Source organism: Protopterus annectens, chromosome 1.part0 (assembly GCF_019279795.1).
Source record: "Protopterus annectens isolate FY-2018-M chromosome 1.part0, PAN1.0, whole genome shotgun sequence".
Lineage (NCBI taxonomy): Eukaryota > Metazoa > Chordata > Ceratodontiformes > Protopteridae > Protopterus > Protopterus annectens.
The window spans coordinates 1,171,599,153-1,171,614,088 of record NC_056725.1 but is presented as its reverse complement, the minus strand read 5'-3'; the positions used below and the strand labels follow the sequence as shown (position 1 = coordinate 1,171,614,088).

The window sequence follows — 14,936 nt, the reverse complement described above, 5'->3', positions numbered from 1 at the left end:
AAATATAGGACTGCCTGTGTAGTGAGTGATGGTTTAATGAAGATGTTTCTTGTTTACAAACAAGAACTGAATAATTTATGCAATGTTGCTTAGGTTGTATGACGTATAGTAGTGTGTGTGAAGTATATTATTTGTTATGCTAATGTAGTTTGATTACTTTTGTATGAATGTAAATCTGCCTGTGTTACAAGTGATAATTCAATAAAAGGTGTTTTGAATAAAAAAAGGTACTTCCCTTCCATAAAATCGAAGCCACCATCTAAAATGTGTGTGTGTGTGTGACCAGTGTAAAATCCTGTCAGGGCTGCTGCTGCTCTGGAAATATACCTAACTTCTCACTCTTTACCAGTTTTGCCAGCATCTAATACCTCAAAAGTCAACTTCACAATAAATCAAACCAGTACTGCAAGTAGAACTCCGAGATAGTGAATTGGCAATACAGAAGTGGTTTTTACAGTTCTGCTGATTCCACAGGTTAGATGAACAGTGGAAATTACTTTATTTCAGTATAATCAAAAGTTGTCTCTCTTCATCAAACCTAACCCGATTCATAATAAATCTATTCATCTGGATAACACTGCCACATACAGACCACTACCAAGATTACGGCCAACTGAATAACATGCGACTTCTAGTTCTCCAAGGTTGAAATTGGAATTGTAAATGTACTGAAATTGTATCAACTTGGTAATAATTTTGTTACTGGCTATTAAATGCACTCCACAGACACCAGAAAAGAAGAAATGTGGATAAACAGAAGAATATCAAAAAAAAAAAAAAATCAAAAAAGGTACTCAAATGTGTTTTTTTTTTTTCTCTTCCCCGTCCTTCTGCTTCATTCTTTCCAGCAGACCCTGTACCCCCATCCATCAGTGAGGATACCAGCTTCTACTACAGCCCCTGGACTACATCTGTCAAAGGCTAAGGGCAGTGTGAAACCCAAGGGTGTTGTGTTACCAACTCCTTTCACCAGGTGATTTTTGTTTCATTTCTGACATACCCTTTGCTTCCTCTACCTTTCCCCATATTCAACTGTTTATGTCAGAGGGCTACTCACCTCCATAGACCATGCCTCCATGTAAGAGGAATGCCTGGATGAACATCCTACCCCACTCCCATCCCCACCCCAAGGAATATTTCTGGGGTAGGTTGCATTTTATAAGCAGATCATGCTAAGTGGCACACTGAAGAGGTTTGTTAAGGAAAACGTGGAGGATTTTGAATTGTAATTATTTTAACAAGCTAGTTAGTTCAAGCCATTCTAGTTTCTTTAGGGCTTGGGAGTAGTGGGATTTACTCTGCATGTTTGCAACAGATCTAGCTATTACAGCACTGTTGTCATTTATTGAGGTGGGTAACTTTGTTGTAAGTTACAAGTAGGGAGTCCACTAAAGCAACAATAATCTGTTGGGCAAGATAGGATTTTCTTTTCGTTTTACTGATCACCTAGTTCAAATGCTAATCAAACCAAAGATTAATCTACTAGGGCTCCTAGAAGCTGTGTTACCTACATGCTTTAGAGTGATGTTATTTGGTAAAGCAATTTGTATATTATTTTTCTGGTTAATAGCCGTATAAAAATTTTGCTATATTAGACATTTTAAATGCAGTGTGTGTGTGGTGGGTGTATCAGTGATGGTTTTAAAATTTAAGCAGTTAAAATATTTTAAATAGACTGTTTCCCTCTACTAGAGCAGTACTTTACTGTGATGGTTTCACTTTCAAAACAACTTTTATCCCACCCTGAAAAAGCTTGCTGCGGTCTCCAATTCACTGATGTCATCAAGGCCAATGAAGACAGGTAGTTTTCTGGCCAGTTCCTTCCCCCAAATTAACATCACCATTACCAACCTAAAAACCCACCCATGCTGTGAGGTCACAGCTCCCTAGTCCTTCCCTACCCATACAGAAAAAGTGTGATCCTACCCCTACTACCCCTACAGAAAGTAAAAGGCTAGAACAAGGAAACAGTGCAGGAGTCCAGTCTCCTGCTGTCAATCACAGCAGGTAACAGCTCAAATTACCCTTAGCACTTTGACAGCTATGGAAGTTAGGTCTGGAGGAGGATGGGAGAGGAGTCTAAGTAGTACAATTCAGGCTTCACGAAATACTGCAATTTAGCCATTCTAAAAAGCAGCAGCAGTAAAAAGAACTTTGAAAATCTGTTCTGTGGTATTTGCACTGTGTGTGTTTTTTATTGAACAGCATGACATGTTACTCAAAACTGACTGAAAGACAGCGGTGTATGCACATAAAATCAATGCAGTGACAGGATCTTTAAAAAAAAAAAAAAATCACAGGCCTCTCTTCCTAAAAAGACAAGCACTGCATTGTTGGATATCTAGAGGCGGAGTAAACAATCAGGATCACTTCAAGATGCTAGACCCCACATGATCAGACTCCAATTATGTATAAGAATATTGAAAATCCTGTATATAGTCCCAGAGTGGTGTTAACATGTAGGAAACGCCAAACCATGATAAAATAAACATGTTTAAGTCTGCGGGAGTAGTTCTCTTTTAAACATGACAAATATTTTTTTGCATTTGTAAGGTAACTTTTTCCCTCTCTCATTAGTACCTGCTTTTGCTTGAAAACAGGCAGCCTGCAGGCACAAACAGTTAATCATCAGAGGTTTAAATAGGGAGTTCCAAGTGAAATCTGTGAGGTACAATGTAATTAGCTTTCAAAGTGATACTGAAAAATAAAGTTCTTATTTTATTTTTATTTTTCACTGAAGTTTGAAACTTGCGGTGATGGTGCTGCGGTAGCGTTGTCGCCTCAGTTAGACATTGCCTGTTCGATTCTCAGTTAGCGAGTGTCTTCTGTGTGGCGACATGTGTGAATGGGCGTTCCTTCGTTGAAGGTTGTGCGTTAGGCCCGGCAAGCCAGCACGTAAAAATCTACTGCTAATCATTAGAGGACCGGAGTTCCGCTGTGGTGACCCCTAACCGGGAAAAGCCGAAAGACACAAACTGAAGTTTGAAGGTGCATTAACATAGCTAGCTTTAACTGTTGAATAGGCAACACTTGTTGGTTCAGTCATAGACTTGGGGCAACTGCCCCCATCTGGATGGGAGGATTTCCTTTTTGAAAAGTGTACACAGGTCTCTTGGCTAAAAATTAGGGGAACCTATTGATTGAAAATGTATTTACATTTCTGATCCTGGAGTGTTTTTACTGAAATGAAAACATGCGATGTGGTTCAAACAGATGATACAAAGCAACCACACAGAACAGCCAGTCATTACACTGTACACATAGGTTTAGAGATCAAATATGTGGGAGTTACCGTGATTTGTCAGAATGGTTGTTTTGTTTAGTTATAATTGTTTACCAAGATAAATACATGGATCAATATTAACTAATTTAAGGCTAAACCTGGGTGAAACACAAAACACTAAAAAAAAATACAGAAATGTAAGCAATAGCAAAGTAGCGCAGACTAACTACACATAGAAAAAAGCTGTGTATATACACTCCAGTGGTCAAGCAGCACCATCATTAATATTAACATGGAATACGAATGGCCTTGCATGTAAAGACAAAACAAAGAGTACACAGTGCAAACAGCAATATTACAAGAAACACATTTGGATAGTTAAATTCACATGCTAATTTCCAAGTTCAAAAATAGTACAGATGCATATTAAAGAAAAGAAAACTAAATTGTAGATTGGTGGCAGTAAGGGGTCACAAGCAGGGGAAGAGGAGGATGATGGCATGTTTTTATATTCACCCAAGACTACTGCTATGGAGATTAAAAGAATTTCAGGGTGAAACAGTTTTTAACACTGAAGGTTATTTATGTGCAAGGAATAGAACAAATTTGGAAAAGTTAGGATGTACAAGGAGGCTCTAGAAAGGAAAATGTCATAAGACAGGGAGGAATTCAGAAGGAATACATCAGAATATTAAGTAAGGAAGATGTGAATTTAGTAGAAGCCAACTCCCACAAGATACAACAACATGTATAATTAAAATCCAATCCCATCCAATAACTATATCAGATTATTTACTAATAAAACTAAAATAAAGGTAGAGTGATTTTGTAAAAATAAGACAATGGTGCCTGTCTATTAAAAGAGAGAGGAACTTAAAAAGGCATGGTTAGTGGCTAATTTAAAACGTTATTAGGGATTATACAACAATAACTCATTGCTATTCAAATATTGTACACAATGATTGGACAGCCCACTGTGTCCACTGTAAATCTAGCATACACCAACTAAAAAAGCCCAACCATTCAAATATTTTTTCCATTGGTATACGTTTGTTTACCTATTCCACATATTTTACGAGGAATACTAGAAGAGGAGGAAAAATATAAAGTATTTCCCTTCTCATAACTTTGTGCAACATACTTTATATTATTGGTGAGGAATTATGTTAACATAATCCCTCAAAGAAGACAGTGAGAGTGTTGTAGTCCCTGTCTTCCCCATTCTGCAACTTATATTAAACTGATGTACTGGGCAAGTGCAGGGACATACCACGTGCATGCACAATACATCAGCTTTCACAGAAGAACACCAAAGTTTGGTTATACAATCGCATTATTTACGAAAGATGAGCAATTTCTTTCTTAAATGTTATTGTACAAAAGCAATAATCCACTCCTGTTTATGGGTATATCAGGATTTACCCATGGTTGGCTTTCTTTCTTCACTCAGGCTTCGCCCTCATGATCAAAACCACACCAACTATGGGTAAATCCTGATCTACACCACACAGTCATGGATTATTGCTTAAATCTAGAATTTAGCAACTGAGTTGCCAAAATGAAAACTTTAAAAACGCAGCAGAAAAAAATAGAGACAGATATAGGAAAGTAGTAATACAAATTGACAGAAGCTGACAAAGGTTAAAACACAGCAGAAGAGGATTTACAAAGAAAAGGAGCAACTTCAGATTGCTAAATGAAAAAAAGACAATACCTATGACTTTAGAAAGGATGATGTTAAGCCACTATTGTTTGAAACAACTCTACAGTACAAAAGATTTTTAGCACAATTGGCAACAGACAATTGAGAAAGAGTGCCAAACTTACACAGCCTATGACAAGAAAAATAACCAGAGCGATTTCAGACATTTTATAACAGTTTATATACAGCAAAGGAATGGGAGGAAACAAAGAAAGGTATTTATGGAAAACTTGGTTAAATCGAAGTTAAACTCAGATGAGACTTTGCAATTAATAGCCAGAAAAAAGGAAAAGATGAAATAAAAGCAGTGATGACTAAACCAACAGGTAAGTCACCAAAAACAGATGGTATTCCTGTAGAAATCTGGAAGTTAGAAGGTAAGACAGAAGGCTTTATTTAACAGTATTTTTAAAGGGTGGAAGCACAAGCATCTTGGAAGAAATTACGAGTGGCTGTATTACCAGATCTGGCTTCATACAGTTCCATTTCAATTTTAAATGATAATTAAAAAGTATTTGTGTCTATACTACCTAAAAGAATGGCAAAAATGTTACCAAAACTGACAGATATGGATCAATGTGGTTTTATGTCAGGGAGGTAAACTTTGATAATATTCATAAAACGATGATGATAGGAAGGAACTAGGGTATAACAAAACATTGTTACTGTTAGTGATTCTTGGAGAGAAAGCATGAATGTGGAATTAAAAGGATTTGCATTCCTTGACAGAATCTTGTTCTTCCACTTTCAGCTTTCCCTATTAAGGGTCGCCACAGTGGAGAAACAGGAGCACCTGGAGGAAACCCATGCAACGGCCGGGAGGACATGCAGACTCTACACAAAAGGCACCGCAGAGGAGAATTGAACCACAGAACCTCTTGCTGTCAGGCAACAACACTAATCGCTGCACCACCAGAGAATAATAGGATTAATAAAGGAGAACATATAAAGGGTTGGATGCATGAACTAAGAAGGGACAGCTCACCTCCAAGAAGCTGCATTTAAACAGAGGAAATTGGGCAGGGTTGTCCTCTTTACCGTCTGTTACTTCCTTTATATTTACAGCTGCGAGCAAAGAAATAAGGAATTCATAAATTCAAGGATATTACTGGTGTGGTAATCTAGAAATGTTATTTGCAAATTATATTACTTTGTACTACATAAATACAAAAAAGGACATACTGGTGTTGTGAAACATTTTGATACAATTTCAAGACTTTTCAGAATATAAAGTAAATGGTGATAAACAATGCACATTAATTGGTTTAAAAATACCAATACTTATGAGGACACAAGATGAAATATGCAGATATATACATTTAAAAAAAAAGATTCTGCTACAGCAGCTAAGGATACTGGGAAACTTTAAATAGAAAGTAAAAAGAGAAACAAAATTATAGATGTGAATAGTAATATATAGGGAGTGAAAACGTTTAGGCCCTTTAATCTTGAATAAGAGGAGTCTGGCATATTTTTTTCAACTGGAGAAACTGTGGATGACAGAGTTAGAAGAATGTATCTGAAAGGGGAAGAGTGCAAGGAGTAAAGTGGGATAAGCCGTTTCCCCCCATATAACACGTATTTTAGGACCACCTGATTTGAAGGGATACTTAGAAGTTATGTATATACTGAGCTTTTAACTGCATAACTGCAGCAGGCGGTTATAAATCATAATGGAAAAAGTCAATGAAATGGGTTGTGGGGGGCAGTTCAAGAGAGAGGGAGACTAGGATTTTGGATGCAGGTCCTTAAGGAGAACTGTAACAACCGTAAGAAATACTGCTTTCATGAAGCATCACAAAATATTCTAAGACTTAAAACTAGCACATAAATGGAGGAATGAGATTATACTAATAGTCAAGTCTGCAATAAGGGGTATAGAAAATAAATTAACAAGGGAACTGGAAATTAGTAAAAGAACCAATATATTGGGAGCAAATAACTCAGTAGGGAAAGGTAACGAGTGGAATGAGGCTAAGCAGGAGTTTGGGCCAGTCTTTCCTATCAAGGACTGCAGCAGAATATAACCAAACAGAAAGGGATAGGGAAAGCTAAGTTGTACTCTAGTTCTGGTAAAGTTTTAGTTGAGTCTAGAACAGAAGATGCTGTTAAAATGGATAGCTATAATACAATATGTTTACAAAAGAAATATGTAGCTCCCTTCCCAACTTTAGAAGGTTTAGGACATGGTCCTCCAACCCATTATTGATGAACTGACTGCACATCAGGAAGTCAAATGGCATCAGAAATACTCAGTCTAGTGATTTAAGCCTTTTCTATATCAACAAAATGATTTGCAGCAACTGGTATATTTCACAGAAGATACCACTGCTACAGAACAGACTTCCCATCCACAAAATAAAAATTCATCCCTGTACATTTTCAAGCGCAACTCAGTACTACTGATTGGATAAATTTTCTGTTTCCGAGGAATGCCCATGTACTACTAATGGACAGACATACAGCAACTCCTAAATGCATTATCCCACACATGGGCCTCTTCAGATTATCTATGGTAGGATCCCAGTAATTCTCAAAGTAATATACGATTATCAACCATTTGATGAATAAGGCCACTCTCTAACCAAGTGGGATAGGTTATTTTGAGCACAAAAAGGGAAACTGGATACGCTTAAAAATGACGTGCAAGGGCAGCTAACCTATTACTTAACTATGAACTTATACTTGTGTGGAACTATTTGCATAAACAATTTTATACTCCAAGCAGATTTCAGAGGACCCTTCCTCTCTTTGGCAAGGAATGTTGAAGATGTGATGGAAAAATCCAAAGGACATTGGGATCACTTGAATGGAGACTATAACAAATTGGTTGACTTAAAAAATTCTTTGCAGAGTACTGTGATAGAAATACTTGGAAAACAGATGGTATTAAAGGAAAATGTTCTTTTTGGGATGTAATATAGGATATGAATTGCCTAGACACAGTTAAGATCTTACTACATTTAATGCTACTGGTGGCAAAAAAAAAATGTAAATCTAAACCCTGCATAATGGAAGTTTTGAATACTGTGAGGGAAAGGAAAGAACTGGAGGTGAGGTCTTAGTAAAAGCGAAACTGCAAAATTTTATTAAAAAAAAATAGAATTTGTGGGAATACATGAAAAATAACGTACAAGGAAAGGAGGAGCGAGCTTTAAAGAAAGCTGAGAATTTACCAATTTAAAGAGCAAATGAACAAAATTGTTAAAGCAATCATATGTACACTGCAGAGGAATAATAGAAACATTTTTCTATTTTATATTAAACACACATACATTGATTTTACAACTTAAAATGCAATCATTTAATAAGGATATAAAAAGCACTGCTATAGGGAGGCAGTTGCAGTTTGGAAAACCTTTTTTCCCCCCACTGCAATCAGGTCTCACAAGGTCATGGACTGGCTGAAATCATGTCTGCTATGAAGAGGAACCCATTTAAAATATCTGTGAATTAACAGCAGTACTTTAACCATGTTAATACTATGCTAACAGATCTTAAAACTTTGATAAATAAAAAGCTCAATTAAATACATACTTAGCAATGGGTGGGTCATAGTAAAGGAGTGTGTACACTGGGAATTTATTCATGAGATGTTCTACAACTGTGATTTAACCTTACATTACACTCTTCACACAGTTTTCCAAGCTCTCTCAGTAAAAACTTGGTAATAAAAGAATACATAAGATTTCAGACTTTTATATAATAATGTTCTGCATAATCATTATTCGGTTAACAGTTAACCCAAGAATTAAGGATTTGAAAATGCATCAAGTCAGCCTGAAGTATGAAAAAAATTAGTAAATAAGCTCCAGGCTGGTTCCCTTACTGCATACAATTTCATTAATTAACACAAGGACAACTTAGTTTCATGCAAGTTGCTTCAGTCTGCCAAGCACTAGGTACAAATAAAAAGAATATGTATACTCTCCAACTTGAAACCTTGAGTCACACAGTTAACACAGGCGTTCTTATCTTATGAAAGACGGCAACCATGTGCATAGTTATTTTGTATGAAAGGACTGTGGTGAGGATCATAATTATAGCAGATAGGAAAGCCAGCCCTTAACAGCTGAAGATTACAAAAAAAATAAATAAATAAAACATCTAGACATCTGCTCGGAAGCTAAATGTTCCATGAACTCATGAACATGTTCCCGCCTGTGTTTTCCCGTCTGTATAAAAAAGGTTGAGAAAAACAAATGCCTTTTGAGCTAATTTTGTATTCAGTTTTTAACCATCAGCTGTAACTACATGTCACCATGATTACTTAACTGTGGACTGATAACTGCACAAATAGACATTTTTTCTTTGTTAAAAAACAGTTGTGTGTACACGCAAGTATTGATATAGACAACAGTAAATTTTACTTTCCTCCAATAGATCTGCATTAGAAAGATTCCATAACATTAATAAAATGCAGATGTTGCTGCCTATATATGGCTGTCAAATCAAGTATAGCCAACAAGGAATTAAAAAGACTTTTCACATTTTCTGCAAAATACACAGAGAATAGCATGCCATAACACGAGGAGGCCGACACTTCTTCCTTGCTTCTTGTCTCTGGTTTGTCAGGTGCTGTAGCAATACACTGACTATTTAATATTCTGGGTTAGAAGTCCACATCGTAGCTCCATGATACAGTTTAGCCAGACAGTATTTCCCAACAATATTATCTTGCAAAAGTATTCAAAGCAATTCTGTGTGTTCAGCACAGATTAAAGGGCAATTTAATCCAAATATTAAATGTCGGTTATCAATATCATCAAAACTGTTTTACTTCCCTTTAATTTCAACCCCAAGAACGTGATATAGAAAACATTTTTAAAAATCTTTTACGGCTTTCTGCCTGAAGCTGATCTGTGAAATATTTCCCTTTTGGCATTTATCACATTATTTGTGATAATACTTAAGTGAGACAGAATAGAAACACTTTAGAAGCTTATAAAAATGGGCAAATAACACATTTTAAAATATATACAAGGTTTTAAGCCTTTGAACTGACAGCAGTAAGTCTTCTTGTACTTTATCGGTTAAAGACAGGCAACTTTAAAAAACACATTCATCAGAAAATGTGGTTTGAAACTCTACTCAAGTCTGTAAAATAAACATTAAATAAGCTATTCCTTCAAGCTTAATATTCAAATGTGGCTTAAAATGCTTTTAAAAGAGACACTGAAAAATCAAGCTGACACTCTTGTAGGAGAGTGTCAAAATGTATCCAAATGCTTTCACAATGAAATCAGTGGAGAGAGCTCCTACCACTGTAACTATTCATCTCATGACAGTGCTCTCAGTGTTCCTATAAAAAGTTACCCAGGGGAGGTAAAATCCCCAAGTGCAGACATGAATTTGCAGAGTGTGGCAGCAACACTCCCCCAAGGCCATCTGGAGGTGTACTACATTAGAAAACAATAAGACCCACTTAAAAGTGGCGTAGGAATGTTAGTAGCAAAAATTATGTATGAAAAACTATTTTCAGCTTTTGAGTGTAGCTGTCCTTTAAAAATTTTGCATCTACATCCATCTCATTCTTGGCACTGATCCCTTCAGCCTAATGATCACACTAGCACCAAGGACAGCCACATTTGCGTTGCAGTACAGCAGGTGTCCAGTCTTTGCTACACTGGGTAACTCTTCTACTCCCTAATCATGTTCCAAAACCAACAAGTGAAAAGCAATGCAGATGGAGGTCCTTGCTTCTAGGCAAGCTGAGAAATGACAGAGCTATGATGAAACATCACACTCTAGAGCATCCCAGCAGAGACTTCACTGTCACATACGGCAAGTACAGACAATCAAAATAAATCCAGGGTCACAAGTTGATGAGTCACCCACCACCCGTCAACACTAACAAAACATCAAAGGTACCTATAAAAGGACAACCTTTCTGCAGCAATACAGGCCACACAGCCAGTTGCAGAAAACATTTCAAAAGATCTACAAAGGGCACCATAAAAATGTACTCCAAAGTCACACGGCAAATGCACAAAAAGTGAAGGTGTGAACTGCCCCCACCCAAAGTTAAAGTTGCTACAAAACTTATCTTACAACAAAGCTCAGCTTCTCATATTCTTTGCTACATAATATAATTAACTACAGTTTCAACATGTTGATATACATCTCTCTGCTTGCAGTGTGTCCATGCCTTTCTTGCTCCAGCATTACATGGTACCAGGTATTTAAACAAACTACTTCTGGTGCTGGTGCTGCTACTGCACATCCTTACACTTTGCCTCGGGGAACTCCAATTGTCAGCAAGCAACTTATACTTGGCAACAGTGATTTCCTGGAGGCAACTGCTTCTCCTAGGATACTTTCAGAGGCAATATTTTACAGTAATGCCACAGAGGGATGATGCTTTCCCATTCTAATGCAGATCCCATTTTTAAACAAAGACAGAATTCTGACAAGAGATCAAAATATGCTGTTTGACATACAAGACTAAATATGCTTGCATTTTGCATTCCAAACTTTAAATGAGAATAATGCAACACTTACTCAAATATCTGAGTCAGGCTTGCAAACATTCACTTTTTCTTGGCATAATCAATTCCTAGTACAAGGAAAAAAAAGTGTCTTATTCATCAATTTTGATTTGTCCTACTGTCATTAATTATAACTTTATTAGTCTAATAAAACGTTAAGGGGTGGCCACGGTGGTACAGCAGTTAGCGTTGCTGCCTCACAGCAAGAGGTTCTCTGGTTCGAGTCTCGGCTGGGGTGCCTTCTGTGCGGAGTCCGCATGTCCTCCCTGTGGTCATGTGGGTTTCCTCCCACATCCCAAAGACATGCAGTAGGTGGATTGGACACTCTAAATTGACCCTAGGTGTGAATGTGTGCGTGTGTGTGCCTTCTGTGGAAGGTTGGGCGCCGGGCTGGCAACTCAACACCGTAAAACTCCACTGCCAATCATAAGCGGACAGATGATCCCCTGTGACAAACCCTGACAGGGAAAAGCCGAAAGAAGAAGTCTAATAAAACGTTAAAATGTTCTTTGCAAATTAAACCTGACATTACAATTCAGTCAAATGCAGACAGCACACATCTCCATAGATAAAAAAAAAAAAGTGTATAAAGACAGATGAATAACAATACCACACAAAAGGGATCAAACTCCACTGTTACATTAAGACTTAGAAAGTAATGCAAAAAGTTCAATAAAATGAAGCAATAATTTCACAAGAACACATTCATAAATCCTGATGATGCATTTTTTTTCCAAGACTGATGGGCAAGCCAGTGACAGAAACACCCTCAGGAAAGCTGAAGGGTTCACACTCGCAGGATGTTCTGAAATACCCTGATCAGTACATTAAAATAGCATTTCCTTACTAAATGCTTAACTATATTTCAAACCTAGCTGCCTGTGCCATGACAGTCTTCCAAATGGCACAGAAATAACCATTATACCTAGTCTTCTCAACTCAACATCATCACTACTTCAGAGCTACAGTCTGCCATTTCTCCCACTGCAGTGTTGAATAACTATCAAAACTTATTTCTTGATAAATCAGGACACACTGTTTCAGCCAAGTGCTTCTTCATTGTCCCTTATTTAATACTCAACTTAAACACAGTCAATGAACATCTCAACTGCTGTGCCCAAATTGTCCAAAAAACTTTAAAAAACTCATTTGCCCCACTACCAAACATTCAAAACTATCTTATCTGGGGACTTAACTAGTCCTTCATTTCATGCTAAAAGGTGTAGGGTGGTTATTCTTTATCAACCTTTTTAATTATACTAGTAATGCACATTAATTCCTTACTGTCTTCTGAGCCAACCTTTCCTTATTACAAGGCTGACATTTCCAAGTTACATAGTGATGTTTATATGATCAATTGGCTTACTAAAGACACAAACACCAGAAAAATGAAATATAAACCATCTAAAAAGGTATAAAAGGACTTAAGTCAGTTATCCTGCCTTACAATACAGAAGAAAAATTTGTGTTAAGCTCTCATACAAAACTCAAAAGTTTGGAAGCTTTTGTGAAGTACTTCGAGAACTGTACATGCATACGTTTCATGCAGAGTTACACATACCTCATACACAAACACTGATGAATGGTAGGAAAGACTATGGTTTCTAACACATTCATGAAGTTCAGCACTGTGGTATTAACATGAAAAGCTGTTTGTTGCTTCCTTACATGTTAATAAAACACTTCCACTTGGCTTTTAAGTGGGAACACTGTTATATTTAAGAAAAATGACCAAACTGTAAAAATAAAGACTACAGATATACAGTTCTTGAAGTGAGAAGATAACAGCACTTTCTTATAGTGGTCTTGGACACTTCTCAAAAGAGTGCTGCACTTTGCTTCTCTACATTACTAACTACTGTACACAAATAAAAACAATACTGGTGTAGCAAAACATCTGGATGTGATTAAACAACCCTCATCACACTTAACTAAAGACATGCTTAATGAAACAAAACAGGATGTAGATCCTGAAATATACCATCACCGTGCTTGGTGGGTTATAAAGTGCAGTTACATTACCCTGAAATGTCACACTCTAGTAACAATGGATCCACAAATAACAGCAGTCCAAGCTGCACATTTAACATTTTATACACAAATGTTCCCGGGCTGTGGAGTTATACTGGATACACTGTAGCCACATAATATACTCTATGACAATGGTGCAACCATTTACTCAATGACAATGTTGCAACCATTTTGCCATCTATTAGCACTTAAACACCAAACAGAATAATTCAGCCCTAAAATATCATATCCCAATTCATCATAAACAGGACTTTGATAACTCTACCATCATCATGACCAACACATTGCAGTATGCATACTTGATTGCACTCAAAATGGTCCGAATGCAAAACTGTCTTTCAGGCATTAATGTTAAAACTCTTATAATCTACCAACAATTAAATATAATAAATGCAACATTACATCAAACACTAAAGTGACAGTAACCAAAATACTAAAAGTTGACCGTTATGTGCTCAGACAGACAGCTTGCCATCTCTGAGGGTTATGATTCAAAGTGACTTACAACCACAGTGCAGCAGAAGGACACTGGCTCAACACCGGGTGCTTACTAGTTTTCAATAAACTTCTGTTTTATGTTTATTTATCCCTCGTGTAACATACGCAATACACAAGTTTCCAACACAATTCTGGATAAACGTGTTGCTCCTATAAGCATTCTAAACTCAGGTAGATATAACACAAACAAATGAGCTTCAAGGTTGTCTTTAGACATTACTGACAAAAGACCAACCTAAACAAAACAACGAAAAACTGTCACCGTACAACTCCAAAAATACTTTACTCATCATATACATTTACTACTGGTTACCAAATGGTTCAAAGGCGAAGAATACATATAAGGATTTCCAAGAGAAGGCTACATCACATAAGTGGCAACGAACATTTCGTCTTCGTTGCTCCAAGTTCACATAGGAAACCCACTAAAAGTACTTAACACCCTCTTAATAGTTAAATGTAAGCGTTCCATCCTTCTCAGATCATATCCTTCCAGAGCCACACTACTTCAGATGTGTTAGCCGGGTTTCAAGTATTACAGAATATGCAGGGCCCTACCTGAATTCTGGTCCCGAGGCCAAAAGTAGTAAGTAGCGGGAATAACAATTAGCCCTACAAAAGAAGTGAGAAAATAAAAGAATGTGTTTCCGCTGTCATCATACTGAAACTGCTGGCCAGCCATAGCTCACAAGCACATTCCAAAATTATAACCCACTACGATACAGCCATTGAACAGCAGGAGTGAAGAAACTCGCGAGATACAGTGTGAGGACGTGGCCTTGCGCAGCCTCCAAAGAACAGGGTTAATTAGCATAAACCGAGTTTACTGGCTATTAGGAAAGATGGCGTTAACTGGGAATGGGTTGTAACACGCATTAATAAAACGTATAGGGTAGTGGTGTGGGTATGACCTTTGCATTCTTGTCAAAAGTGTGTAAGTTTTAGTGGGCGTGGTCTAATGTTATTGTTTCTTATTTTTACTGTTAAGTAAACA

General features: G+C 37.1%; 1 protein-coding gene across 1 annotated transcript in view; it reads right to left on the bottom strand.

Annotated features, from left to right (window-relative positions):
* Positions 1-14,728, bottom strand: part of SEC63 (SEC63 homolog, protein translocation regulator) — a 1,535,741-nt gene extending 1,521,013 nt beyond the window's left edge. Inside the window, exon 1 of the mRNA XM_044065412.1 lies at positions 14,501-14,728. Coding sequence (XP_043921347.1) covers positions 14,501-14,624 — 124 coding nt within the window. The 5' untranslated portion in view covers positions 14,625-14,728. The remainder of the gene's footprint in view (positions 1-14,500) is intronic.
* Between the last annotated feature and the right edge of the window lie 208 nt (positions 14,729-14,936).